Source organism: Schistocerca serialis, unplaced genomic scaffold (assembly GCF_023864345.2).
Source record: "Schistocerca serialis cubense isolate TAMUIC-IGC-003099 unplaced genomic scaffold, iqSchSeri2.2 HiC_scaffold_1370, whole genome shotgun sequence".
Classification (NCBI taxonomy): Eukaryota; Metazoa; Arthropoda; class Insecta; order Orthoptera; family Acrididae; genus Schistocerca; species Schistocerca serialis.
The window spans coordinates 7,437,081-7,464,118 of record NW_026047592.1 but is presented as its reverse complement, the minus strand read 5'-3'; the positions used below and the strand labels follow the sequence as shown (position 1 = coordinate 7,464,118).

Here is a 27,038-nt window from a genome sequence, read left to right as displayed (position 1 = left end):
ATAGAATAGAAGGTCATTGTAACCAACTGATTGGGGACTATCAAGCTGGTTTCCGAAAGGGCGATTCTTGCGCAGAACAGATCTTTAGCCTGAAGAACATCATCAGGTCCAAAAAACTGGAAGAAATAACTATGTGGTCATGTTTGTTGATTTTCAAAAAGTATATAACTCCATCGACTGACAGGCATTAATGAATATTTTGGAAAAGTTTGGGATGGATAATACATCAAGAAAGCTGATCAAACAAACTCTTACTAACACAGTGTCAAAAATTAAATTTATGGGTGAGGTATCTGAACCCTTTACAACCAAAACGGACATAGAACGAGGAGATGGACTATACCTCTCCTTTTCAATTGTGTCTTGGAAAAGGTCATTCGAGAGTGGAGAAAGTTATTAGCCCAAGAAGAAACAAATGAAGAGTGGTTCAGACTTGGTCCTAAGAACAAAGGGGTGTGCATTGACTGCTTAGATTTTGCGGCTGCCCTGGCCATTTTTGCTAACAACATAGAGTCAGCAGTCAACAAGATAAATAGGCTGTCAGAAATTGCTGAAAAAAGTTAGACTCCGGATCTCTATTCAAAAGACAAAATATATGATGAACATCTGTAACGGACCTGAATGGATGATAACCAACCTGGGAAAAAATCGGATGAGTTAAGAATTTCAGGTATCTCGGTGAAGTCATCCACCAGGAGAATGGATTAAAAGAAGAAGCAATTGTCGGGATGAGGAAGTTAGACCAAGCATACCAACTGACAAAGAATACTTATAACAAAAAGTCTATGAGTATATGGGCCAAGTTCCAACATTATAATACAGTTGTAAAACCTGAGGGCTTATAAGCATCCAAAACTTTGACCACGAATAGACAAGGTCAAGCTGAGCGGCTGGAAAAGCGTGAGTGTAGGATATTAAGGAAAATCCTAAGGTAATAGATGGGTCGATGGACAATGGCGAATGAGAGCAAATGAGGACTCGTGCAGCAAGACAGAACCTATCACAGCAGCCATTACGAAGAAATGATTGTTATTTTATGGTCATCTCATGAAAATGGACGGTGATCGACTAACAAAAAGAATACAGAGTTTCATCCTATCTAAGAAAACGAGGCCGAGATGGTTCAAAGAATGTGAAAAAGATCTTAAGCAGATTGGTGTCTCAGAGAGAAATTCCTGAAAGGAACAAATTTAGAAGATTGGTGACCAACTACCAAGGTTTTAACATGGCATCAACATCCGAAAGACAGTGAGGACCATTATCTGAAGGGCATAAAAAGGCACTTCTTGGAGGGACTCAGAAGATACTGGCAGGAAGTCAAAGCTGGAGCAAGTACAAGACCTGGACACTAGAGTGAAGTCGGTTGTTACCACGCAGTCCATAGAGACTCACCTCGATAAAAAAAATAAATAAATAAAAATAAAAGGCTTTCGATGCAGAAGAAATAGGGGATTGAGAACAACACAAATAGAATAAAGGGGGAAAACATGAGGAGGAGATGGACGAGTACAGGAAAAACAGGAGATGACAAGAAAAGAAGAAGAAGTGAAGTTATTACATGACGAGAGATGGTGATTGGATTTGATTTGATTCAGTTTTCGTTACATACACCGAAAAAATGAGATGATTCTCGAGGGTGTGGAACATGTCAGAATGTATAACACAAAACATTTTAATATAATGAATACTACCCTGATCATTTGTCACGAGATTGTCAAAATAGGTGAATACAATACAGTAAACTGGGAAAGCTAATATTTACAGAATTAATACGCTGTCAGAATGAAACATTGTTATGCACTATTAATAAATTTAGCATACACAAAATACCTAATATTGACTGTTGCAACCAAGTGCTGTCAAAACTTAAATCTAACATATTTATACTTACGCTGGCCTAACAGTCTCTGTTAGGATATTCATCTATACAGTAGAAGGCATTGCCTATCAAAAAGTCATTCAAACTCTGTTTAAACTGTGCTTTATCTGAAACCAAGTTTTTAATGGTTGCTGGTAATTTATTGAAAATGTGTGTTCCTGAATATTGGACCCCCTTTTGGACCAACATAAGTGATTTTAGGTCTTTATGTAGATTTTTCTTATTCCTAGTATTGATAATATGTATTGAGCTATTTGTTGGAAATATAGATATATAACTTGCAACAAATTTCATTAAGGAGTAAGTATACTGAGAAGCAATGGTTGGAATTCAAAGTTCCTCGAATAGGTTCTACACGATGTTCTTCAAAGACTGATCCCAGATACTCCATTGCACCATTCACCAAACCTGATAACCCCGAGCTGTCAGTAACAAAAATTAAGTGTTGCTTAAGAGATTTACAACACTACATGCACTTGTTACCAAAGTCTCATTTACTTTTAGAGCTATCTGTTCCACTTCCTTTTTGGCCCCACTTCTCTCTGTCTTCACTATATCCCATACAGTTCTTATTTTGTTGCCCGATACAATTATCTTTTTCTCTTAATAAAGCTACTTCGATTTCTGGATTACTTGATTCAATATTTTGCAGTATTCTTTGTAATGCATTACAATGCTAATATCAGAAATGTTCCTAGATAGTAGATACAGTCTCCTTTTTGCCCCACATGATATCTTTATTCCTTGTGTAATCCATGGTTTATCTTTTGACTTTTCTGTGTGATTTGAGTTACCTTTAGGGGAAAACAATTTTCAAAAGAGGAGGTAACTTTATTAATAAATGCTTTGTATTTTCCATTTGAGTCAGGTAAATATCTCTACAGTTCATGTCTTTGAGCAATTTCCTGGATTCCTCAATTTCTGGCTTATTCATTATCCTCCTGTACTCAGATTTAATATTTTTTTATCCTGACAAGTTTCAACATTTAACACAAGATGCTGCATGTCGTGATCAGATAGTCCATTTACTATTGGTTTTGTGATATGATGTTTTTCCCCTAGATTTGTTCATAAAGATATTATCAATAGCAGTCTCAGAGCATTTACATATCCCAGCTGCAAAGTTCACAATAGGAACTAAATTGAATGATAGTGTTAAAAACACCAGCAACCACTATTTCCTCTTTTTTTTTTTTTTTTTTTTTTTTTTTTTTTTTTTTTTTACACAAGCCATTCCTTTCGCTTTGTGAAATGAAGCACTGCCTAGTTACAAAACACAGGACTACTATGACAAGGTGAAATGTTCTCAGAGTGCTACATGTATGATAGTAAATGTAATCCGCACTATAGTTGTTTTCTGAGTAGTTATGCTGTGTGTGTTTCATTCAATCAGATGAAATGGAATAAAATCATCAATTTATTTATTTTGGCTCTTTATCACCAAGATACATTCAATGTTGGTTGAGGTTTATCTTTTGAATTCACTCCAGTGTAGATTGTCAAAATTTTATCAGTTGTCAAAGTACTTGTAACACAGTTTCCGAATTTACTGCCATCCAGGGAAGTCTCCAACTCAAATTATTCTCAGAGACTGAGAGCTGGCTGAAGCCCAGAGTAGAAAGCTCTGACATATTTAGTGATTAATGGAATGTATATCGGAAAGGCAGGTTAGACACTGTAGGAGAGGGAGTGTCCATTGTCTCTATTGAGGTCAAAGCTGATTGTGACAGTGAAGTTATCTGGTTGCCTATAACAAGTCTATGTGAAATCACGTTAATTAATGGATGTTTTAATCAGCCACCCGGTTCTGCTATGACAGTTTTGGAGCCATTCAAAGAAAGTCTACAGACAGTAGCATGTAAATACCTAGATCATGCAATACTGGTTGGAGGTGAATTTAGCCTACTGAGTATAGATGGTAGCCTATGCCTTTATTACAGGGGGTGCAGTCAATCTTGTGAAGCACTTTTGAATGTGCTTTTCGAAAATTGTCTTGGGCACCTAGTTTGGCACGCCACATGCAATGGAAATATCTTAGACCTTGTAGTTACAAACGGGCCACATATCATCAATGACTTCAGCATAGAGATGGGGATTAATAATCATGATAACATCATAACAACTAAGATTACAAAAATTAATAAATCAGTCAAGAAAGCTAGGAAAATGTTCATGCCAGAAAGAGCAGATAAGCAGATGTTAGCATCTCACTTAGACAGAACTGACATCACTTAGATCCATTAAGATGGACGTAGAGAGATTATGGTCAAAGCTTAAATAGTTCGTGAATTGCACTCTCAACAAGTCTGTACCTAGTAAACGAATTATGGATGCAAAACAGCCACTGTGGTTTAACAATGAAATTCAGAAAATACTGAGGAAGGAAAAGCTACTGCACTCTTAGTTCAAAAGAGAATGCCAAATGCCAACAAGGAAAGGTTACTACCACTGTCATACCTCAGCAAAAGATCTGGCTGAGAAGCAGGGGAAATTATTGTCCTATGTAAAATCACTAAGTGAGTCAAAGTTTTCCATCAAGTCACTTGACCAGTCTGGTGTGGCAGTAGGAGATAAATGTTTTAAATTTTGCATTCAAGAAATCATTCATGCAAGAGAATCATATAAACATACCGTCATTTGACAATAGCACAAAGACACCTAACAACAATCACCACAAGAGGCCAGCGCTAGCACAAGTTGTTCACATGATATTCGTTGGACTGTTGCCTGTAAACACGTGCCATGTCAGTGCTCTTGGAAGAGAGCTGTGGCAGTGACACGGCTCTGTTGTTGTTCCTGTGTAGTGATCTGCAAAGACGTGACAGTACACGGGGGGGGGGGGGGGGGGGGGGGGGGGGGGGGGGTCGAGATTCAAGCAGTGATTAATTACTTCATAAAGAAAGGTATGAAAGTGAAGGACATTCATGCCGATTTCCAGAATACACCAGGGGAATCTGCTCCTTTGTCTTCAACTGTTGCCAAGTGGATAAATGAATTTAAATTTGGTCAGGAGAGCTTAGATGATGATCATCCATGAATAGGTCAGCCAAGATGAGTCACTACTCTATAAATCATTGCAAAAGTGCGCATAATGATCAAGGAGGATCACCAATTTAGAGGGCATGAAATTGCTCACGCTTGCCAGATGTATCTGAAAGGTATTCACAAGATGGGTGCCGCGACTCTTGACGCTGGGTCAAAAACGCATGAGAATGGACATATCACAACAATGTTTGGCCTGTTTTAGGAGAAACAAACAAGATCTTTTGTGCTGGTTTGTGACCACGAAGAAACTTTGGTTTACTACTATACCCCAGAGACAATGTTGTTGTTGTGGTCTTCAGTCCTGAGACTGGTTTGATGCAGCTCTCCATGCTACTCTATCCTGCGCAAGCTTCTTCATCTCCCAGTACCTACCGCAACCTACATCCTTCTGAATCTGCTTAGTGTATTGATCTCTTGGTCTCCCTCTATGATTTTTACCCTCCACACTGCCCTCCAATGCTAAATTTGTGATCCCTTCATGCCTCAAAACATGTCCTATCAACCGATCCCTTCTTCTAGTCAAGTTGTGCCACAAACTTCTCTTCTCCCCGATCCTATTCAATACCTCCTCATTAGTTACGTGATCTACCCACCTTATCTTCAGCATTCTTCTGTAGCACCACATTTCGAAAGCTTCTATTCTCTTCTTGTCCAAACTGGTTATCGTCCATGTTTCACTTCCATACATGGCTACACTCCATACAAATACTTTCAGAAACGACTTCCTGACACTTAAATCTATACTCGATGTTAACAAATTTCTCTTCTTCAGAAACGATTTCCTTGCCATTGCCAGTCTACATTTTATATCCTCTCTACTTCGACCATCATCAGTTATTTTACTCCCTAAATAGCAAAACTCCTTTACTACTTTAAGTGTCTCATTTCCTAATCTAATCCCCTCAGCATCACCCGATTTAATTTGACTACATTCCATTATCCTCGTTTTGCTTTTGTTGATGTTCATCTTATATCCTCCTTTCAAGACACTGTCCATTCCGTTCAACTGCTCCTCCAAGTCATTTGCTGTCTCTGACAGAATTACAATGTCATCGGCGAACCTCAAAGTTTTTATTTCTTCTCCATGAATTTTAATACCTACTCCGAATTTTTCTTTTGTTTCCTTTACTGCTTGCTCAATATACAGATTGAATAACATCGGGGAGAGGCTACAACCCTGTCTCACTCCTTTCCCAACCACTGCTTCCCTTTCATGGCCCTCGACTCTAATAACTGCCATCTGGTTTCTGTACAAATTGTTAATAGCCTTTCGCTCCTTGTATTTTACCCCTGCCCTCTTCAGAATTTGAAAGAGAGTATTCCAGTTAACGTTGTCAAAAGCTTTCTCTAAGTCTACAAATGCTAGAAACGTAGGTTTGCCTTTTCTTAATCTTTCTTCTAAGATAAGTCGTAAGGTTAGTATTGCCTCACGTGTTCCAACATTTCTACGGAATCCAAACTGATCTTCCCCGAGGTCTGCTTCTACCAGTTTTTCCATTCGCCTGTAAAGAATTCGCGTTAGTAATTTGCAGCTGTGACTTATTAAACTGATAATTCGGTAATTTTCACATCTGTCAACACCTGCTTTCTTTGGGATTGGAATTATTATATTCTTCTTGAAGTCTGAGGGTATTTCGCCTGTCTCATACATCTTGCTCACCAGATGGTAGAGTTTTGTCAGGACTGGCTCTCCCAAGGCCATCAGTAGTTCTAATGGAATGTTGTCTACTCCCGGGGCCTTGTTTCGACTCAGGTCTTTCAGTGCTCTGTCAAACTCTTCACGCAGTATCTTATCTCCCATTTCATCTTCATCTACATCCTCTTCCATTTCCATAATATTGTCCTCGAGTACATTGCCCTTGTATAAACCCTCTATATACTCCTTCCACCTTTCTGCCTTCCCTTCTTTGCTTAGAACTGGGTTGCCATCTGAGCTCTTGATATTCATACAAGTGGTTCTCTTCTCTCCAAAGGTCTCTTTAATTTTCCTGTAGGCAGTATCTATCTTACCCCTAGTGAGACAAGCCTCTACATCCTTACATTTGTCCTCTAGCCATCCCTGCTTAGCCATTTTGCACATCCTGTCGATCTCATTTTTGAGACGTTTGTATTCCTTTTTGCCTGCTTCATTTACTGCATTTTTATATTTTCTCCTCTCATCAATTAAATTCAATATTTCTTCTGTTACCCAAGGGTTTCTATTAGCCCTCGTCTTTTTACCTACTTGATCCTCTGCAGCCTTCACTACTTCACCCATTCTTCTTCTACTGTATTTCTTTCCCCCATTCCTGTCAATTGTTCCCTTATGCTCTCCCTGAAACTCTCTACAACCTCTGGTTCTTTCAGTTTATCCTGGTCCCATCTCCTTAAATTCCCACCTTTTTGCAGTTTCTTCAGTTTCAATCTGCAGTTCATAACCAATAGATTGTGGTCAGAATCCACATCTGCCCCTGGAAATGTCTTACAATTTAAAACCGGGTTCCTAAATCTCTGTCTTACCATTATATAATCTATCTGATACCTTTTAGTATCTCCAGGATTCTTCCAGGTATACAACCTTCTTTTATGATTCTTGAACCAAGTGTTAGCTATGATTAAATTATGCTCTGTGCAAAATTCTACAAGGCGGCTTCCTCTTTCATTTCTTCCCCCCAATCCGTATTCACCTACTATGTTTCCTTCTCTCCCTTTTCCTACTGACGCATTCCAGTCACCCATGACTATTAAATTTTCGTCTCCCTTCACTACCTGAATAATTTCTTTTATCTCGTCATACATTTCATCAATTTCTTCATCATCTGCAGAGCTAGTTGGCATATAAACTTGTACTACTGTAGTAGGCATGGGCTTTGTGTCTATCTTGGCCACAATAATGCGTTCACTATGCTGTTTGTAGTAGCTTACCCGCATTCCTATTTTCCTATTCATTATTAAACCTACTCCTGCATTACCCCTATTTGATTTTGTATTTATAACCCTGTAATCACCTGACCAAAAGTCTTGTTCCTCCTGCCACCAAACTTCACTAATTCCCACTATATCTAACTTTAACCTATCCATTTCCCTTTTTAAATTTTCTAACCTACCTGCCCGATTAAGGGATCTGACATTCCACGCTCCGATCCGTAGAATGCCAGTTTTCTTTCTCCTGATAACGACGTCCTCTTGAGTAGTCCCCGCCCGGAGATCCGAATGGGGGACTATTTTACCTCCAGAATATTTTACCCAAGAGGACGCCATCATCATTTAATCATACAGTAAAGCTGCATGTCCTCGGGAAAAATTACGGCTGTAGTTTCCCCTTGCTTTCAACCGTTCGCAGTACCAGCACAGCAAAGCTGTTTTGGTTAATGTTACAAGGCCAGATCAGTCAATCATCCAGACTGTTGCCCCCGCAACTACTGAAAAGGCTGCTGCCCCTCTTCAGGAACCACATGTTTGTCTGGCCTCTCAACAGATACCCCTCCGTTGTGGTTGCACCTACGGTACGGCCATCTGTATCGCTGAGGCACGCAAGCCTCCCCACCAACGGCAAGGTCCATGGTTCATGGGGGAAGCCCCGAGACAAAGCAACAATCAAAGCAGTGGAAACATGCTGAATCTCTGCCGCCAAACTCCTTCAGCGGGGAAGGACTTGGCGTCAGTGTTCTGGGATGTGCCACCAAATTCCTTCAGCTGGGAAGATCATGGCATCAGTGTTCTGGGATGAGAAGGGGATTCTGTTTGTACATTGTCTCCCCACTGGGCAAACAATTACTGGAGAATATTATGCTAACCTTCTGGACAAATTACAACAAAAGGTATACCAAAAAGGCCAGGTTTAATAAGGAAGAAAGTCATCTAGCATCAAGCCAATGCACGCTCGCACGCGTGTGCCGTCGCCATGGTAAAATTACACAAACTAAGGTATGAACTGTTGCCACACATGCCTCTTCCCTAAACAGAAAATTTTTCTTTGTGGATGAAGATTCACTTAAATGAAGAATTGGTAGCCTGAGTTGACAACTATTTTGTAGGCCTGGAGGAAAATCATTGTCGAGATGGGATCAAGGTATTGGAACACTGTTGGACCAAGTGAATTAATCTACAAGCAGGGTACATTGGAAAACAAAAAAGTTTCAGTGACATAAGTACTTTTTTTCTATTCTGTTTCAAGAACTTTTCAAACCACCCTCGTAAGCATCCCTGACACCTGAAATAATTAAAAACAAATAAGTCGCCAGTTGCAGATGGAATCTCAATTTGGTTTTACAAAAAGTGCTATATGGCACTGGACCCTTACTTAGCTTGTATTTATTGTGAATCTCTCACCCAGCAGAAAGACCTAAGCAACTGGGGAAAAAAATACAGAGGCGTCTCCTGTATATATGAAGGGCAAAAGAACAGACCCACGAAATTACAGACCAATACCCGTAACATCAGTTTGCTGCAGAATTCTTGAACATATTCTGGGTTTGAATCTAATCAGTTTCATAGAGACCAATAAGTTTATGTCCACAAATCAGTACAAAGCATCGCTCATGGGCAACTCAGCATGCTCTTTTGTCATACGACGTCTGTTCAAAAAATTCCAGAACTTTGTCCACAAAATTTTCTATGCTTATCTTTTAGTTACTACGGATTGTCTCCTTCGAAATACTCTCCTCCACAATTGATACACTGCTCCCAATATCATTTCCACTTCCAGGAGCAGTCTTGACACACCTTTTGCTGGGTCGCATAAAGTGCCATCTGCGAATTTTCTTTTATCTCATCTTCCATTGCAAAACTTCATCCTTTTCAACTTTGGAAATAAAAAGAAGTCTGCAGGGGTCATACCATTCTCACACGGAACATCTCATTCTCTTTTGTGAGATCCAAAAAGTTTTTTTGGTCTTGACTCATGAGCCGTGGAATGAACTTGGCGGCAACACAATGCATTCCAAGATGCTGTGTCATTTCATAACATGATCCAATTGAAATGTTACATTCTTCTACAATCTCTCGGACAGTGAATCTTTGACTGGCACACACAATTTCGTCGACGTTCCTGACACAAGCGTCATCAGAGGACATCTAAGAGTGTCCTGAACAAGGATCATTTTTGACTTTTGTAAAGCCATTTTTAAAATGTGTGAATAATACGTAACACCGAGTATGGCTTAAGCACTCATCGCTATTGGCTCCCTGCATCATTTGGTGTATCTCTGTAAAGGTTTTCTTGAGTTTCACGCAAAATTTAATGCAGATGCATTGCTCCTCTAAGTTTGCCATCACAAAATTCACAAACCCAGATTCCATATTTCTTGATTTCCGAGAAGCATTTGACATAGTGCCTCACTGCAGACTTTTAACAAAGGTACAAGCACATGGAATAGGTTCCCAGACATGTGAGTGGCTCAAAGACTTCTGAAGTAATAGAACCCACTACATTATCCCGATGGTGAGTGTCCATCAGTGACTAGGGTATCATTAGGATCGTTCCAGGGATGTGTGATAGGAGCGCTATTACTCATATTTTCTATGTGCATAACTGATCTGATGGACAAAGTGGACAGTAATCTATGGTTGTTTGCTGATGATGTTGTGGTGTATGGAAGGTGTCATTGTTGAGTGATTTAGGAGGATAAAAGATGACTTGGACAAAGTTCCCAGTTTGTGCCATAAATGACAGCTAACCCTAAATGTAGAAAAATATAAGTTACTGCAAATGAGTCGGAAAAACAAATCCATAGTGCCAGAATCCAGCATTAGTAGTGTCATGAATGAAGAAGTCATATTGTTTCAATATCTGGACATAACTTTGCAATGTGATATGAAATGGAACAAACTTGTGAGGGTCATGGTAGGGAAGGTGAATAATCATCTTTCGTTTGTTGGGTGGATTTTACTTGTGTGGCTCAGCTGTGATGGACATCACATATAGGGTGCTAGTGTGATCTCTTCTTGAGTACAGTTTGAGTGTCTGGGATCCACAAGGGATCGAATTAAAGCAGACATTGAGGTATTTCAGAGGCAGGATACTAGATTTGTTAACAGTAGGTTGAAACAACAACATACAAGTATTATGGAGACGTTTCTGGAACTCAAATGGGAATCCCTGGAGGGATTTTGAGGAACACTGTGCTGACTGCAGAACAATTCTGCTTGCACCAACATACATTACGCATAAGGACCACGAAGATAAGAGACGAGAAATTAGGACTCATAGAGAGGCATATAGACATTCACTTTTTCCCCACTCGATTGGCAGATGGAACGGGAAAGGAACTGACTACAGTCGAATTAAAATTACTTGATAGTTGGCACTTCAAACGTCAATAAGAGTTGTCAGCGTCACACTTGAACTGTCTGCTGTTGCCAAACTCCACCAAAATTGGCCAGTCACTTCCAATTCCTGGTTCAGCATTCTTTCTTGATGTATTTGTATCCCGAATTATGAGCCCAACACTTTTATTATGTATTTCATGACACGCGATACTACACCAAAAACAACACACATTAACAATGCTAATGAAAGACACACATTTCATTCATAGCACTAACCAAACATTACCGAATAAATCAGCACAAGGTGTAATTCAGTATCATACTTATAGTTATCATATTCACAGAGATCATGTTACATTAGATAAGCTTTTCACTACACTGCGTGAAACTGAAATTTTTAGGGTCACTACATTCACATATATAAATACTTCATGCAGTGCTGTGGCATAGCACAATGGTTGGCAGATTAAGCTAATGTGTAGCATGTCGTAGGTTCGAATCTCATCAATGTAGCAAAATTTTTATTTCTAAATCTAACCAAATGAGTGTGATTATTATTTTCATTCAATTAATTGGTTTAAATGTATTTTTTTATTTTTAATACTTTGCTGCATCATTTTTCATCATTGTTTTGACTGTTCTATTTGGTCTTATTTTTTGTCCTGTCATTATTTCTTCATTTGGAATCTGCCTCAGTCATCTATAATCCACGACTAAGGGCCCACACGGACTGTTCACTGGTTTCTAACATGGCAGCATGTGCAGCTAGTGTAAGGATAGTTACAGGTAACAAATGACACGGAGAAATTTCAATTTGCTTTCAGCCCTGAAACTGAGTTTTTGTTGTCTTGAGTTTACCCTTAAGGGTTAGCTTTAATCGCCATGAACAAAGCGATAGTGATATTAGTACTGCTGCAGACTGTTGACCACAATTTTCTCAGCTGGGTTAGGACACAAGTTTACAGTCAGGGATACAAAACGGGTTGTCTGCGCCAGTTCAGTCACTGATCACATTAAATCAATAGTCGACAGAGTATCCAACATTTCTGACATACCTTGCACCAGCCACCAGAAAAATTGCTCTGTGTTAAACATTTAACATAATTTGTGAAGTGAGCCGCTTGTTTGTTGTCACCTGTAACCAAACGGTAGCTGGTAGCCAATGTGGCAACATTGTTGCAGCAAGTGATTGATGTCAACTGTCAAGTAATTTTATTCAGACTATTGTAGTGAGACAGGGTACCTTCTGCCATGCACCATATGGTGGCTAGTGGAGTATGTATGTAGATGTGGAATCAGTCTTTCCTTCTCATCCCATCTGGAAAGTCTCCCCTGATCTGCAGTTCTGGGTAACTTTCTCAAAATCTACCCTTTTCCTAGACCTATCCTTCACCCCTCTTCCTTCCACTTCAACCCTTCTGCCTGAAGAATGAGCTACTGGCTCTGAAAGCTCGCCTAATAATAATCTTCTTTTATTTGTGTGTTCTGCCGCCACTTAGCGAGTAGATTGTTTATCTATCCAATTCAATTATCATGTAATCAAAAGCTGCATTTAACACGGCAAGTCTCTTTTACCAATCATTTTTAATATGTCCTACAGAATGTACTGTCTATCCTGTCCTTTTTTGAGATTACTGTTTTGCTGTACTTTTCTACAGGCATCATCTTACTTATTAGGAGTCAGTTCATTCATGTTGTTGTTGTTGTGGTCTTCAGTTCTGAGACTGGTTTGAAGCAGCTCTCCATGCTACTCTATCCTGTGTAAGCTTCTTCATCTCCCAGTACCTACTGCAACCTACATCCTTCTGAATCTGCTTAGTGTATTCATCTCTTGGTCCTCCTCTACGATTTTTACCCTCCACACTGCCCTCCAATGCTAAACTTGTGATCCCTTGATGCCTCAAAACATGTCCTACCAACCGATCTCTTCTTCTAGTCAAGTTGTAGAGCTGCATGTACTTGGGAAAAATTACGGCTGTAGTTTCCCCTTGCTTTCAGCCGTTCGCAGTACCAGCACAGCAAGGCCGTTTTGGTTAATGCTACAAGGCCAGATCAGTCAATCATCCAGACTGTTGCCCCCGCAACTACTGAAAAGGCTGCTGCCCCTCTTCAGGAACCACATGTTTGTCTGGCCTCTCAACGGATACCCCTCCGTTGTGGTTGCACCTACGGTACGGCCATCTGTATCGCTGAGGCACTTAAGCCTCCCCACCAACGACAAGGTCCATGGTTCATGGGGGGAGTTCCTTCATAGTCAACAGTTAAGGAATGGGTGGCTGAATTCATATGTGGCATATGTCTGTAAGATGACTCATGAACAAACTTCCTAGAATTACAATCAAATATGAAAATGCTGAGAAAGAACACAGTGTGATATTGCAAGATCAGTAATTAAAAAGATGTGCAAACCAGCTGATGCCGTGGCTGTACCAGAAAGTGAGTGGCATGTCTGTTGAAGCCTGACTACAACCTAATGTGAAAAACAATTTGGGACAATCTGACACACAACTGATTCTATGCACCAATCTGTTCCCGTGGATGAAATGAAACAGCAGTTGCACAAAAATAGCCAAGGTGACTTCATCAGAGAGAAAGAGTGGTCATTGTTTTCTAGGATGCAAAAGGGATTGTATTTTAGATTAGCTTGCAAGACTGAAACAATACCTCACAAATACTATGCAAGTATTATGACTCAACTGGATGAAAAAATATGGAGCCAAGACCCAGGGGGAGAAAGAAAGTTTATCGTCAGTGAAATGCATATGGTCACAAAGGTACTTTCACAATAGGAAAACTGGGAGTTTCAAGTGTGAAGTCTTCAAATATCTATTCCATTCCCCAATTTTTTCACATTCTGACTTTAGCTTCTTCTTCTTTTCTTTTTGTATGAATGATTCACTTGAGACTACATGCGTCACAGCTCAAAACCGTTTTGTGAGTCAACAACTGGATATGTTTTCACTGCTCTGTCTCTTGTAACTCCGTTGGACATGGAGGTAGCAAATGAGGATGTAGGATGTCCATGACATACTGCTGTGCTGTCAGAGTGACCTGAAGTCATATCCGATGCTGCCCCACACGCCCTCTCCCTATGTCGTTGTCATACTCACTGACAACTGTCATTGCGGGTCTTGCAGAATGTGACTCACTGCTGATCACATGACAGGTGCAGGTGTGAAAGGGTTACAATGTGCTCGGCGTACATTACAGCGATTCTCCCATGGGCTCGTCAGACACGGTCAACTGGAAGCTTGCTGACAAGCACGCCGCCCTTACGTTCCCAAGCAGTCCAACATGGGGCCACTACCACGTCTGAATGTCTCACAAATCTGCATATTGCATAATTCAATCAGCCTGGCAAATGGAGACACACAATTAGGCCCCTTCAAATTTTGTTATGTGCTGATAATGCTGACTCACAGAAGTACAGGGCATCTGCGTCCTTCACAGGGATCACTCAACATCTTACACTCTTCACATCTCTTATAGGTCCTACCATTCATGGTAACAATCCCAGACACAAACAAAGCTAATGCAATCTGGTGGCCTTTGTATCCATTTCAGAGAGTTGCGACTCTCATAATTTACCACTGGTATGCACACTCGTGAAACTACGTTGCTTCAGGGAGCTTCCCTTTTTTTTCTTCAAGCAGTTTAGTTCTTTGAATCCATTTTTTTGTAGCTCAGAATAATTATTTTATTGTGTAGCAAACTTACAGACTAGCATTCTGGTCTCAGCTGTCGGAGTTGGCGGTCATGTGTGTGTGAGGTGTGCTTGCTTGTGTGAATGAATGGTGTGTATTTCTATTTCTTTTTCTGATGAAGGTTGTGGCCAAAAGCTTATGTGTAAGTGTCTTAAGTGTGCCTGTCTGCATTTTAACGTGCCATCTTTATGGTAATTAGCACTCTATCTTTTCCTACACTGCTGATATTCCAACCTGGAGTTTCCATTGTTTGAACTTACGGTCTACTGTTTTATGTTGCAGTGCACTTCTACAAGTGTAATACACAAATGTTGCCTTAGGAAAGAGTCACAATAACATCCATGTCTACCGTTTGCTATTTTTTATGAAATAGCATGTCACACTCGAATTTTAACTTAGCCAATGAAATAAGTTTGAAGATTTATTGTGTGTAAAAGGCACTATGGCCCACTGTGTGGGAAATGTGGGAAGTTCTGTGCAGAGACGGAGTTATCCACAGACGTGGTAAGTCTGGGGAGCTATACGGGTGTTAAAACATCGCCACCTGCTGGGATGAGGGGCCACTTACTCTGTGGTGGCACTGTGCCAGCAACGAGCTCGACCCATTGATTAGCACCACAGATGACAATGAGCAACCAGCTGCTTCTCTGTGCAGAGATATAAAATTTATCTATTTTGGACGTTGGGTGACAATCTGTCACATGGAGAACAATGTTTACTCTGGCAATTTTAACACTAATCTAGTGTTCTGCAACATATTAATGTGAAATGTTGTCTATGATGTTGAAGAGTGTAAGTTAAACTGATATCTGAGAATTTGTTGTTTTTGTGGCACTATCTGGAAAATGACCTCTCTTGCAGCTCCAAGCATAAATGTCAAGTGAAGAAGAATAATTAGCACAGCACACTGGAACCGAGTAGGGATCCGGTTTACTGCTCAGCCACTAAATTAGCATATTGTGAGTACACCAGAATAGACGCTGTACACACTTGCATATACTACATACACAAGTACAAGCATCGATCAAGCTACTGTGAAACTGCACTCTGTGTGACTCATCACTACATCAGAATACTGGAAATGTAGTGATTCCAATTTCTTAAGGTCTCTTCCTGTTTGTTTTCATCAGTTGGATCTTATTTTTCAAGTATGTGGGAATCCAATGAGCTGCCTGTTTGGATACATTCTTTCTGTATGTCCCACAAGTTGGAGTCTTTGGAGACACATTGTAACAAGAGTTTTTTGGAATTTGCCTGGAGATTTCACGCTGGGTTCTGTGTGATGTGTTCCATCTTTTATTCTTGGACCTAAGATTTTTACTACAGTTTTACATTCTTCTAATTCAGTTTGCTGTTTTCATGTCTTGTGTTGGACAAAGAGTCTCTCTCATGCATAAAGAAATTCTAATTTGATCACTGTTGTACAATGTTAGATTTTAAAGTTCCAGGAAAAATACTTTTAGTTAACTGAGAGACAGTTTGTATTTTCTGAAGTCTGGATTCTATGGCCTTCTTTTCATTATGATGTTCAGTGGTCTTTTTCACCTAATTATTTAAACTCTTTAACACCAAATACTATGTCGTTGCCTATATAAGTTCAACTAGTGCCATGTTGGTATCAGCCAAGAATTTTTTCTCCAGGTGAAATTAGTAGTCCAATTTTCCTAGCTTGCTCCCTTAATATTTCAAATTGCTTTAGCACATCAGTGATGATTTTGTCAATTAGTATTATGTCATCGGTATAGGTTACACAATATAATTCTATCTTTAAGTTTACGTTCTTGTCAGTGTAATAGTGCACCTGCTCTTCTCCATTACCTTACAATTTTCTTAGGGGCATAGTTGAATAGCAATGTGATATGCCATCCCATTTTCATATTCTTATGTCTGTCTTAAATTACACTGCTTGAAGAAAAGTGAGACACTCAGAAGGTGGGGAGAAAACAAATTGAAACATAGCGAATTTAGAGGATATGTGATGTTATTTCAGTGATAACAAAACAGAGTCAAATTTACACAGAACTTATCAGTTTGAGCCCACTTATCAATACAGAAATGCACCCCGTCTGGCTTGGACAGTGCGGGAGGATGTCGTAAAGCTGCTGCATACCCTCCTGAGAAAGGTGATCCACAACTGTTGTAACTGGACATTGCAATCATGGATACAGGTAGTGGGACGGAGTTGACGTCCATGTTGGTCCCATAATGTTCTATCGGGGACAGATATGGGGATTTTGCTGGCCACAGGAGTATATCAACATCACGCAGACAATTTAAAGAGACACATACTACATGTGGACAAGCACTGGCCTGTTGAAAAATAGCACCACAATACTATTACACACTGCTGTACCATCAGAGTTCCCTCGGCCATTACAAGCCGTGACTTGAAGTCATACCCAATGGCTCCCCACACCATGGGACTCCTTTGTGACCCCCCCCCCCCCCAAAATGTGGAAGAATGGGACCTCTCCCAATCTCCCCGGGTCACTGTCAAACTTCACGATAGTCATTTGGAGCAGTGCAGGACTGGGACTCATTAGTGAACATAATGTGACACCATTCATTAGCAGTCCATACTTCTCGATCATGGCACCACTTCACACGCAGTCATTTGCTTGGGTGTTAATGGCAGCCTATGCGCAGGATGGCAATTCCAGTCTGGCTGCTCCTAGCTGTATGACACAGCATGTTGCAAGGAGTCTATTACAGTGAACTCCTGTTTATCCAAAATGATCAGGACGGTGGCCGGTTCCGATAACGAAAATTTCAGATAAATCAAAGTCCCCCTGTTTTCACATGTGAACACTTCAAATTGTGTCAATATTGCGAAATACGATCGTAAAACGTGTGTAGGGTATGTAAAACGTTTCTGATACGGTTGCAAATAACCCTGCACTTTTTTACTGAAAAAATTGTGTTGACATGTTAAAAAGGCACCAAACTATGATTGAAAACTCAAAGTTTTTAAATGCTGTATAACAAAGCTCGTTTATTTTGCATTCTTACAGAAAAAAAATCTCCCTTATTTGGCAGCAGGAAAAAACAGGAGTTTTAATTTTATTACCTGCTCTTTTGAATAAAATATAAACTACTGAACAAAATTACGAAACAAATCTAGAGATTACTCAAAGGAATGAAAAGTCTGTCCAGAGGAACTTTCAAGAAAAGTAAAAAAAAAAAAAACTTTTTAAGTTATGGACATAGAAGTTCTAGGATGCTTCATTAGAGTTTATTTTTTGGTAACGAAGTCACGAATGTCTTTTTTTTTGTTTTTTTGCTTGAGAAACTATTGCTGCAACAATACATCTCCAACGTTGAAATCAAACTATTTCAGGATAAATCATCTCCTCCTGTTGGCTGATGTACTCCAGGGCAGTTTGGATCACTTCGTAACAGAATGTGTGAGGAATATTTTTCTCTGATTCATCATCAGAAACATAGTCTTCTGACACTTTATGAACGGTCACAATTTGGACGATTTCATCCTCAGTCACATGAAAAAATGCCATTTTCCATCCACTCTTCAATGTCTTCGAAGTGTGTGTCTTTACAACCAGCTTCTCCAGTAAATTCACCAAAATTATGTCAGCTTGAGTTTCGGTGTTGCCTCCTCCTTCCCATCACTTAGGTTGCCTTACGATCTAAGAGTTTTTTCCAAGACCTAACAAGAGGAACTGGAGGAATTAGATTCCAAGCTTCAGCAATCAATGAATGACACTTAAAACATCAATTTTTTTAAGAGCTTCCACAAAATCATCTGCAGCATCAATCACACCTATTAAGTATTCCAGCATCTTGCGTCTGTAATGTTTTTCCATCGCCTCAAGAATACCTTGGTCCATCGGTTGACATAGAGATGTGACATTTTGTGGGAGAAATACAACTTTGATATCCCCATCTTGCAGATCACCTGGGTGATAAGGAGCACTGTCCACAAGAAGTAGCGCTTTTCAAGGAAGTCCATTTCCTTCCATGTAATTTACTACAGCTGGAACAAACTCTGCCTGGAACCACTCTCTGAAGATGGCACTGTTCATACATGCCTTAAGACTGATTCGTGTACCTCAGTGGCAAAGCTGGTTGGTTGGTGTCTAAATGCTCTTGGTGTTTTGGATTTGCCAATTAAAGTAAGACACAGTTTATGATTACCAGTGGCATTACTGCAAGTGAGGACAGTAAATCTTTCTTTGATTTTTTTGTATCCGGAAGCCATTTCTTCTTCTTTAGAGGCAAGGGTTGTCGTTGGCAGCACTTTGTAATTCAACTCAGTTTCATCACATTTGTAAAGTTGATTGCCAGTATAACCTCCTTTGTCAATGATTGTGTGCAGTTTCTTCTTAAAATCAGCGTAGCAGCTTCATCCCCAGATAATGATTTGGCACTGATGGCAATTTCATGAATGCCATGCCGCTTCTTGAAACGATCCTGCCAGCCATTACTTCCGAGGAATTCTTGCTTCTTTCCTTCAATCAACTCATCAGCTCATTTTGACAAAATAGAGGACCTGAAACTGACACACCTTTGGCTCTTATTTATTCGTGCCACAAAAATAATGCCTCTTCTAACTGAGGATGTGCACCTTTTCTCATTGTTTTTCAAGATTTCACTGCGCTGCCCAATGCTTGGATGGAACAAAATTTTTCAATTCCTGATCGATTTGTCTTCCGATCAGTAATTGTACTCCTACTCTGCAGCAACTTTTGTGGGTGGCTCACCAGCATCAATTCTCTGCAAAGTGTGAAGCTCTTTTTCCAACAAGATCACATTCGTTTTATGTTTTGTGCCCGTAGTCACGTTCAGTGTTCTTTTTACAGACACTCGACTGAGTCCTTTATGGTTTTTGGTCCCTTTTATCTCTAGACACTTTAAGGCACATAGTGGGAGCACAAAACCTCAAATCAGAAACACACAGATGCACAACTTGACAACACTCGAGATGCACTAGACAAACTTTTGACTTTTGAAACCAGGCTGTGGCAGCCATCAAATGAAAGCATTCGATACATCTATGCCATTTCCTCTGTTATACCCAAGCCCACGTGGCAACACAACAGGGTGTTGTACATTCACTGTTAAACACTCAGCTTTGATGTACCGACAACAAGTGGAAAGTGTTAGGCGGCGCACTCTAATTGTCGGTTTCGACAGGGCTACGTTGCACTGCACAGAACAATACTGTATGTACTGTACTTCCAAGGAGTTCCAATAGATGGCAGTGGCATGAAACCATGCAATACGAATAAGAAACACACTAGAGCTTCAACCAACACACGCACAAATTGACGATACTTGGACTTTTGACACGCACCTGTGCACTGATTAGCACTAGATTGCCAAAAAACACCAGCAAATGCTTGGCTCCAGGTGCACGCAAATTGAAACTTGTCAAGTGTCAATCTAGCTAGCCAAAAGTGTAGCTGCACGAGAGTTTACTGTACTTGTTCTCAGATGGCAGTCACAGACGTGTACAGATTACAATGTACTCAGTACACTACACAGTGATGCTCACTTATAGTGGTCTGATGTAGTCAACTGGAAGATTGATGATGAGTATGCCCTTACTTTCCAACATCAGGCCACTGCCAGATCCAAATACTCCAAAAATACAGATGTTGCAAGGTTTAACCAGGCGACCAAATGGACATCCCCAATGAGGTTTCTTTCAAACTCTCATCAGATAATGCTGTCTCACACCAATATGCAGCACCTTCATATCCTCCAGAGTGATGATTCAACATCTGACGCTATTCACATCCCTTATATACCACACGATGCTTGCTAAACAGCAATAAAAACAAAGAACACTAATGAATAATGAAGGAAAAGACAGACTGTTACTTACCATAAAGAAGATACCTTAGGCTGCAGATGGGCAGAATTAAAAGACACTTACATAAAGCTTTCAGCCACAGCCTTCATCAGTAAGTAGTAATCTGTCTTTTCCAACATTGTTGATATTCCTACTGGAGTTTCCATTGTTTCAAGGACACTGATGCTTTTCTGTGAGTGTTTCCTTTATGATGTTTTCTGCATTTTAGCTATTTTTAAAAAAAGAAAAAAAAAGAAAGAAAGAAAGAAAAAAAAAAGATTTGTTGCTGGAAAACTTCTGAAGTCCAATAAAGGAGTTACAACAGCCATATATGGTTATCTGGTGGACCTTGCAGAACCAAATTCTAGGGCTGAAATGTACTGTTGACCAATGGGCATTAATCAGAATGAATACTAAATAAAAAATTAAATCCAATTTTACACAAAAAACTCAGGTTCTATCACTGTTGTTTTTCGTTCTATTTTGCTCTTATGTTTGCTATGACTTGTTAAGCAGAAATTTCCTTTCTATCTATAGAGTTACATTTGCTGTAATGTATCTTACCTGCATGTTGTTTCTTCTTTCTTCTCACTGCTGCCCCAATCATGGCAAGCAAGTCATCCTCACTGCATTTGCTTCGTATTGCATCTCTGAAACAACAGTTAAAACACCCGTTAAACAGTACCAGGCAATTACCACACAGTGAAATGTTGGTACACTAAAAAGAAAGAAAAATTTTGCAGAAATCTTCAACAGTAATCTTGTAGTCTGCAGTAGGCAACAGCAGGATAACAAACCCACTGGACAAGAATGGGAAAGTCATGATAGAAGTTACTTTTATTTTTATAAATAAACAGGTATCTTACACAAATGCTCAAGAGTATACATAGGATCTCGGGCTGAAGAGGTGGAGCAGAAACTGACATTAGTTTTGTTGAAGAGGGAGTAGTGGAACACAGCACAATTTCTTGCAAAATGAAGCCAAATTTATTGATAAACTGTTAATTAATTGCCAAGCTCACTAATGTGGCCATTTTACAACAGGTACTTACTGCTTGGAGTATATGTGACTTTTCAGGCTTGCCTGATAGATCTGTTGCAAAAACACTTAGGGTTCCCCACCAGATAACATTATGCAAGTCCCTCCCTCAATACTTCAGTGACACAACGTTTTGGAATCTTCAGGTGGTGGTGATTTCCACCATCACTGCTGCAAGATGGAACTGGCAATTTCCACATGACAGCTTTGAAATTTATCATGTGGATGACTATGACCGTCATATTTAGAATTCAGAGGATTTCATAGAATACCTGAAGATGCTTAAACTAGAACTTTCAGATCTTTTAGTTAGCTCAAATGTTATATCATTACTTACACAAGTGCCCTGCAGCCCTCATTAGAGGTTATTAGCAGCAAGTTTGAGAAAGAAATTGTGGTGCTGTTTAAACATGTGCATACCTCATCCTATTTCTTATGTAACACCAACTACTTTGATCAAGTGGACAGTGTTCCCATGGGAGATCCTCTATTTCCCTTAGTAAATATCCAACTTTCCTCCTTCTGGCAGAATGCTGAAGAGACATTTGTGGTGTGGCCCACATAATACAGACACTACCTATGTTCCTGCAGCATTTGCACTCGGTCCATCCGAATATTCAGTTCACTGTGGAAGTACAAAAAGATAGCAGCTTACCATTCCTGGATGTCACGGTTAGAAGAAAAGCTGACAGAACACTGGGGCATAGTCTCTACTGCAAACTGATACATGCAGAGTTATATTTGCAGTCCAAAAGTTGCCATCACCCTGCACAATGTGGTAGTGTCTTACACTCCCTGGCACATAGAGCACACGTGATCTCAGATACTGACAGTCTGCCTGGTGAACTGTAACACCTAAGAACAGTGTTCCAGCAGAATGTTTATTCTTGTAAACAGATTTGCAATGTGTTCTGAGCAAAGCAAGTTCAGTGTAGGGATGTAAATGAAGATACTTAGACAAGCACTGCAAATGGCTTTCCTACCATATTTCAGTGGCATGTTTTCAAAAATAGAAAGAATCACTAAGAGAAACAGAATCAAGTGTGTTTTTCGTCTACCAGCAAAACTAAGGAATTGTTTGTGTTCAGTTAAAGACAATCTTGACCTTAGAAAACACAGATCATATATAAGATCTGATGCCATTATGGGAAATCTTATATAGGGCAGACACCTCACATTGTGCAAGAACACTGTGTTCAACAGCGCTGACAAAAATGCCACCCAGTAAATTAGTGGTAGCAGAGCACTGCCTGAATACAGGGCACCACACATTTCCCAAGAGGACTGAAATTTTATCCTCAGCATCATCACTTTAGGATTGTGTTTTTAAGAATGAGGCATGTATCCACATGGTGGGCAATCTTACCAACAGGAATATGGAATTTTGACTAAGCACTGCCCAGAATCCAGCACTGACTGCCATGAAATTAAAACAGTAGAAACCAGATCCTCCGATGTATGACCTGATGCAGCACCTTGCAGAGAGTTAATTCAGCTTTTAACCACATGAGTGTCCAGAAGTGCAGTCATTGCCCACAACACATAAGCAGAAGGCTACTATGAATAGCATTTCCATCCAACTGGGAGTGCCTGTCCACATATTCGTACTCCTGCTTCTAGCCTGACAAATTTCAATTCTGCTGTGCAAATATCACCAGTCACATCTTGCAGCAGTGATGACAGGACCCACCACTACCTGAAGATGATGAACAGTTGTGTTGGTGAAATATTGTGAGGCTTGCACAAAGTTATTCAGTGGCAAATCTGAGAAGATTTGTATACATTATTTTTATGTGACGCATGTAATGTGCAGCAAAATGTGATAATTTTCTACATTTGCCTTTTTGTACATTTCAAAATACCCCAAAAATTGGTGAGAAACACTGAACATATGACATAACCAGATGACATACCCCGCAGCATGTGCAGCAGTCAGGGCTGAGTGTAAAGGAATGATTGAGCAGTGCAATACTTTCATTTGAGCAAACAGAGCAAATTTCGAAAACATTTTGTAAATATGATCTGTTGTAATTGTATATGTTACAAAATTATTGTCCCTGCTGTAATCAAGCAAAACAAGTTCTGATTTTGTGTTTTTTGCTTCTGTCCTCTTTTTGTTTACAGACATTAGTTAGTAAAGAAAACATAGGTCATTTAATGGCAATGATGCTATTCTGAAGTTTATACTCATCTACTTTTTATGCAATACGGTAGGTTTTCATTGTACTGTACTTTGCAAGAAATCAAGGAAACTGCAAGATCGGTAAATAAAATAATAAACTTCAATATAAATACATAATTGTTTAACACAATGAAAAAATACTGCCTGCCAGATGCAAGACTCAAATCCTGAACGCCATCACTAAAGTCGCACATGTGTGTCCGTAGCCACAATGATATGAATACTTGACTTGGGTTGGGATGATCAAGTGTGACAGACCGAGAGGCTCTACCACTGCAAGCATGGCAAGGTACATCATCTGGTGACATTTATCATTCACTTTTGACACATTTCCCAACATTTGTATTGTATCCAACATTTGTGATCCCATGTGTCTTGTATTAAATTACTTGTCTCAGGGTCATCTACAGTGCTTTGGAGGTTTTTAAATGTTAATACGCACCACCCTGTCTGTGTGTGTGTGTTTGTGTGTGTGTGTGTGTGTGTGTGTGTGTGTGTGTGTGTGTGTGTGTGTGTGTGTTTATATATATGAAACAAATACTAACAAAGAGATAGAGGGCCTGGCCAGTACTTACCTCAGCTCAGTACAGCCGATACATACACAAAACAGAACAGAAAATTGACGTATCCTAGCTTTCGGAACTTCGTTCCTACATCAGGGAGGAGAGAGGGGAAAAAAGGGGAAGAAGGGAAAGTGGATTCAGTTATTCACAACCCAGGTTATGAAGCAACAGGGGAAAGGTAAACAGGGAGGGTAGCAAAGATGGAGGCATGGATGTCAGAGGGAAGCCAAAGATATTCTACTGTAATTACTTTGCCAGCTTCAAACCAAGGAGGATGAATACAGAAGTAAAGAGGTACATAGTATAAAGATAAATGCAACTATGTAGGATGAAAAGATGCATGAATGGCTAAAGAGGAAAGGGAAAGAGGAGAAGACTAAAGAGTAAATGGGAGTGAGGTTGGTTAACATAGTTTCAGTCCAGGGGGATGGCGGGATGAAAGGATGTGTTGGAGTGCAAGTTCCCATCTCCGCAGTTCCGAGGTACTGGTGTTGGGTGGGAGAAGCCAAATGGCACATATGGTGTAGCAGGTTCCTAGGTCCCTAGAATTATGCTGGAGGGCATGCTCCGCTACTGGGTATTGGACATCTCCTAGGTGGACAGTTCGTCTGTGCCCATTCATGCGCTCAGCCAGTTTAGTTGTCGTCATACCAATGTAAAAGGCTGTGCAGTGCAGGCATGTCAGCTGATAAATGACGTGTTGTCTCACATGTGGCCCTGCCTTGAGTTGTGTATGTTATACCAGTAGCGGGGCTGGAGTAGTTGGTTGTGGGGGGATGCATGGGGCAGGTTTTGCATCGGGGTCGGTTACAGGGGTAGGAACCGCTGGGTAGAGAAGGTGGTCTGGGAATATTGTAGGGTTTGACAAGGATGATACGGAGGTTAGGGGGTTGGCAAAAGGCAACTCTGGGTGGTGTGGGGAGAATATTGTCAAGGGATGATCTCATTTCAGGGCTTGACTTGAGAAAGTCATATCCCTGGCGGAGTAATTAGTTGATGTACTCGAGGCCAGGATAATATTGGGTGACAAGGGGGATGCTTCTGTGTGGTCTGGGGGTAGTAACATTGTTGTTGGGTGGGGAGGAATGTATTGCTTGGGAGATCTGTTTGTGGACAAGATCTGCAGGATAGTTGTGGGAGAGGAAAGCACTGATATATAATATAATACAGGGAAACATTCCAAATGGGAAAAATATATCTAAAAACAAAGATGATGTAACTTACCAAACGAAAGCATTGGTATGTTGATAGACACACAAACAAACACACACACAAAATTCAAGCTTTCGCAACCCACAGTTGCTTCATCAGCAAAGAGGGAAGGAGAGGGAAAGACGAAAGGATGTGGGTTTTAAGGGAGAGGGTAAGGAGTCATTCCAATCCTGGGAGTGGAAAGACTTACCTTAGGGGTGTGTGTGTGTGTGTGTGTGTGTGTGTGTGTGTGTGTGTGTGTGTGTGTGTGTGTGTGTGAGAGAGAGAGAGAGAGAGAGAGAGAGAGAGAGAGTATGCAACCTTCAAATGGAAGTTTTTTGATCACTCCTTATTTTGCTCCCTGCCACCTTGGCAATATGTACCGCAAATCATCAGACCTTCCTGCATGCTTCGTGTTGTGTCTAGACAAGACAGCCTAGACACAATGAGAGGAATCCAAAAGGCATGCTCTAAGTTAAAAAAGGAGGGCGTGAGGTCTGAAACAGGATACGTAATGAATGCTATAAAGAAAAGTACGTAGCTTCTGGAATACTTAACTTTAATCCATCCTTTTGGTACATCTGGAGATTGTGGTGATACAAGTGAGACTCTTTATATACATGCAATGTTACTAATGGCGCCTTGCTAGGTCGTAGCCATTGACTTAGCTGAAGGCTATTCTAACTATCGGCTCGGCTAATGAGCAATGCTTCGTCCATGTAGTCGCTAGCAAAGTCGTCCATACAACTGGGGCGAGTGCTAGTCCGTATCTCGAGACCTGCCTTGTGGTGGCGCTCGGTCTGCAATCACACAGTGGCGACACGCGGGTCCGACATGTACTAATGGACCCCGGCCGATTTAAAGCTACCACCTAGCAAGTGTGGTGTCTGGCGGTGACACCAGATTCCTCCCCTGCAAATCGGCGAACGGTCGTGTTATAAGGCTTCCGCCCGCCGTGGGGAGAACCCCATGTTGACGTATGCGATGAGGTGGGGAGCCTAACAACAGGCGAGGCTGTGCCACCCGCACCCGGCCATTCGGTCCAAGGGGAGCTAGGAAACACCTGAAAACCTAGTCCAGGGTGCACGTCAACATGCGGTGTATGCGCCCGTAAAGAGACAGGAGGGGCCGAAGGGTCAACCTCCATTGCGTCGGGGTACCCGACGCGCGAAGACGCCATGTGGTCCGGAGCGGGCAAGAGTTCCATGGTGGAGGACAGCTGGTCACGGGAAGCGATCGGTGGTGCATGACCCAGGGAGGCGCTTGGTGGCTGCAGCGAAGCATCCACTGCGGGCGGCACTAGCTGGAGGACAGGCGGCGGCGGAGGCGGCAGCGGCGCGTCGCCATGGGGCAAAATGGAAGGCATCGTCGGTA

The 27,038-nt window shown here is 40.7% G+C and overlaps 1 protein-coding gene across 1 annotated transcript in view; it reads right to left on the bottom strand.

Annotated features, from left to right (window-relative positions):
• The window catches only part of LOC126441764 (molybdenum cofactor biosynthesis protein 1-like), a 69,366-nt gene that overhangs the window by 4,263 nt on the left and 38,065 nt on the right, over nucleotides 1-27,038 (bottom strand). The window contains exon 6 of the mRNA XM_050090687.1: nucleotides 21,254-21,339. Within this exon, the coding sequence (XP_049946644.1) occupies nucleotides 21,254-21,339 (86 nt within the window). The remainder of the gene's footprint in view (nucleotides 1-21,253; nucleotides 21,340-27,038) is intronic.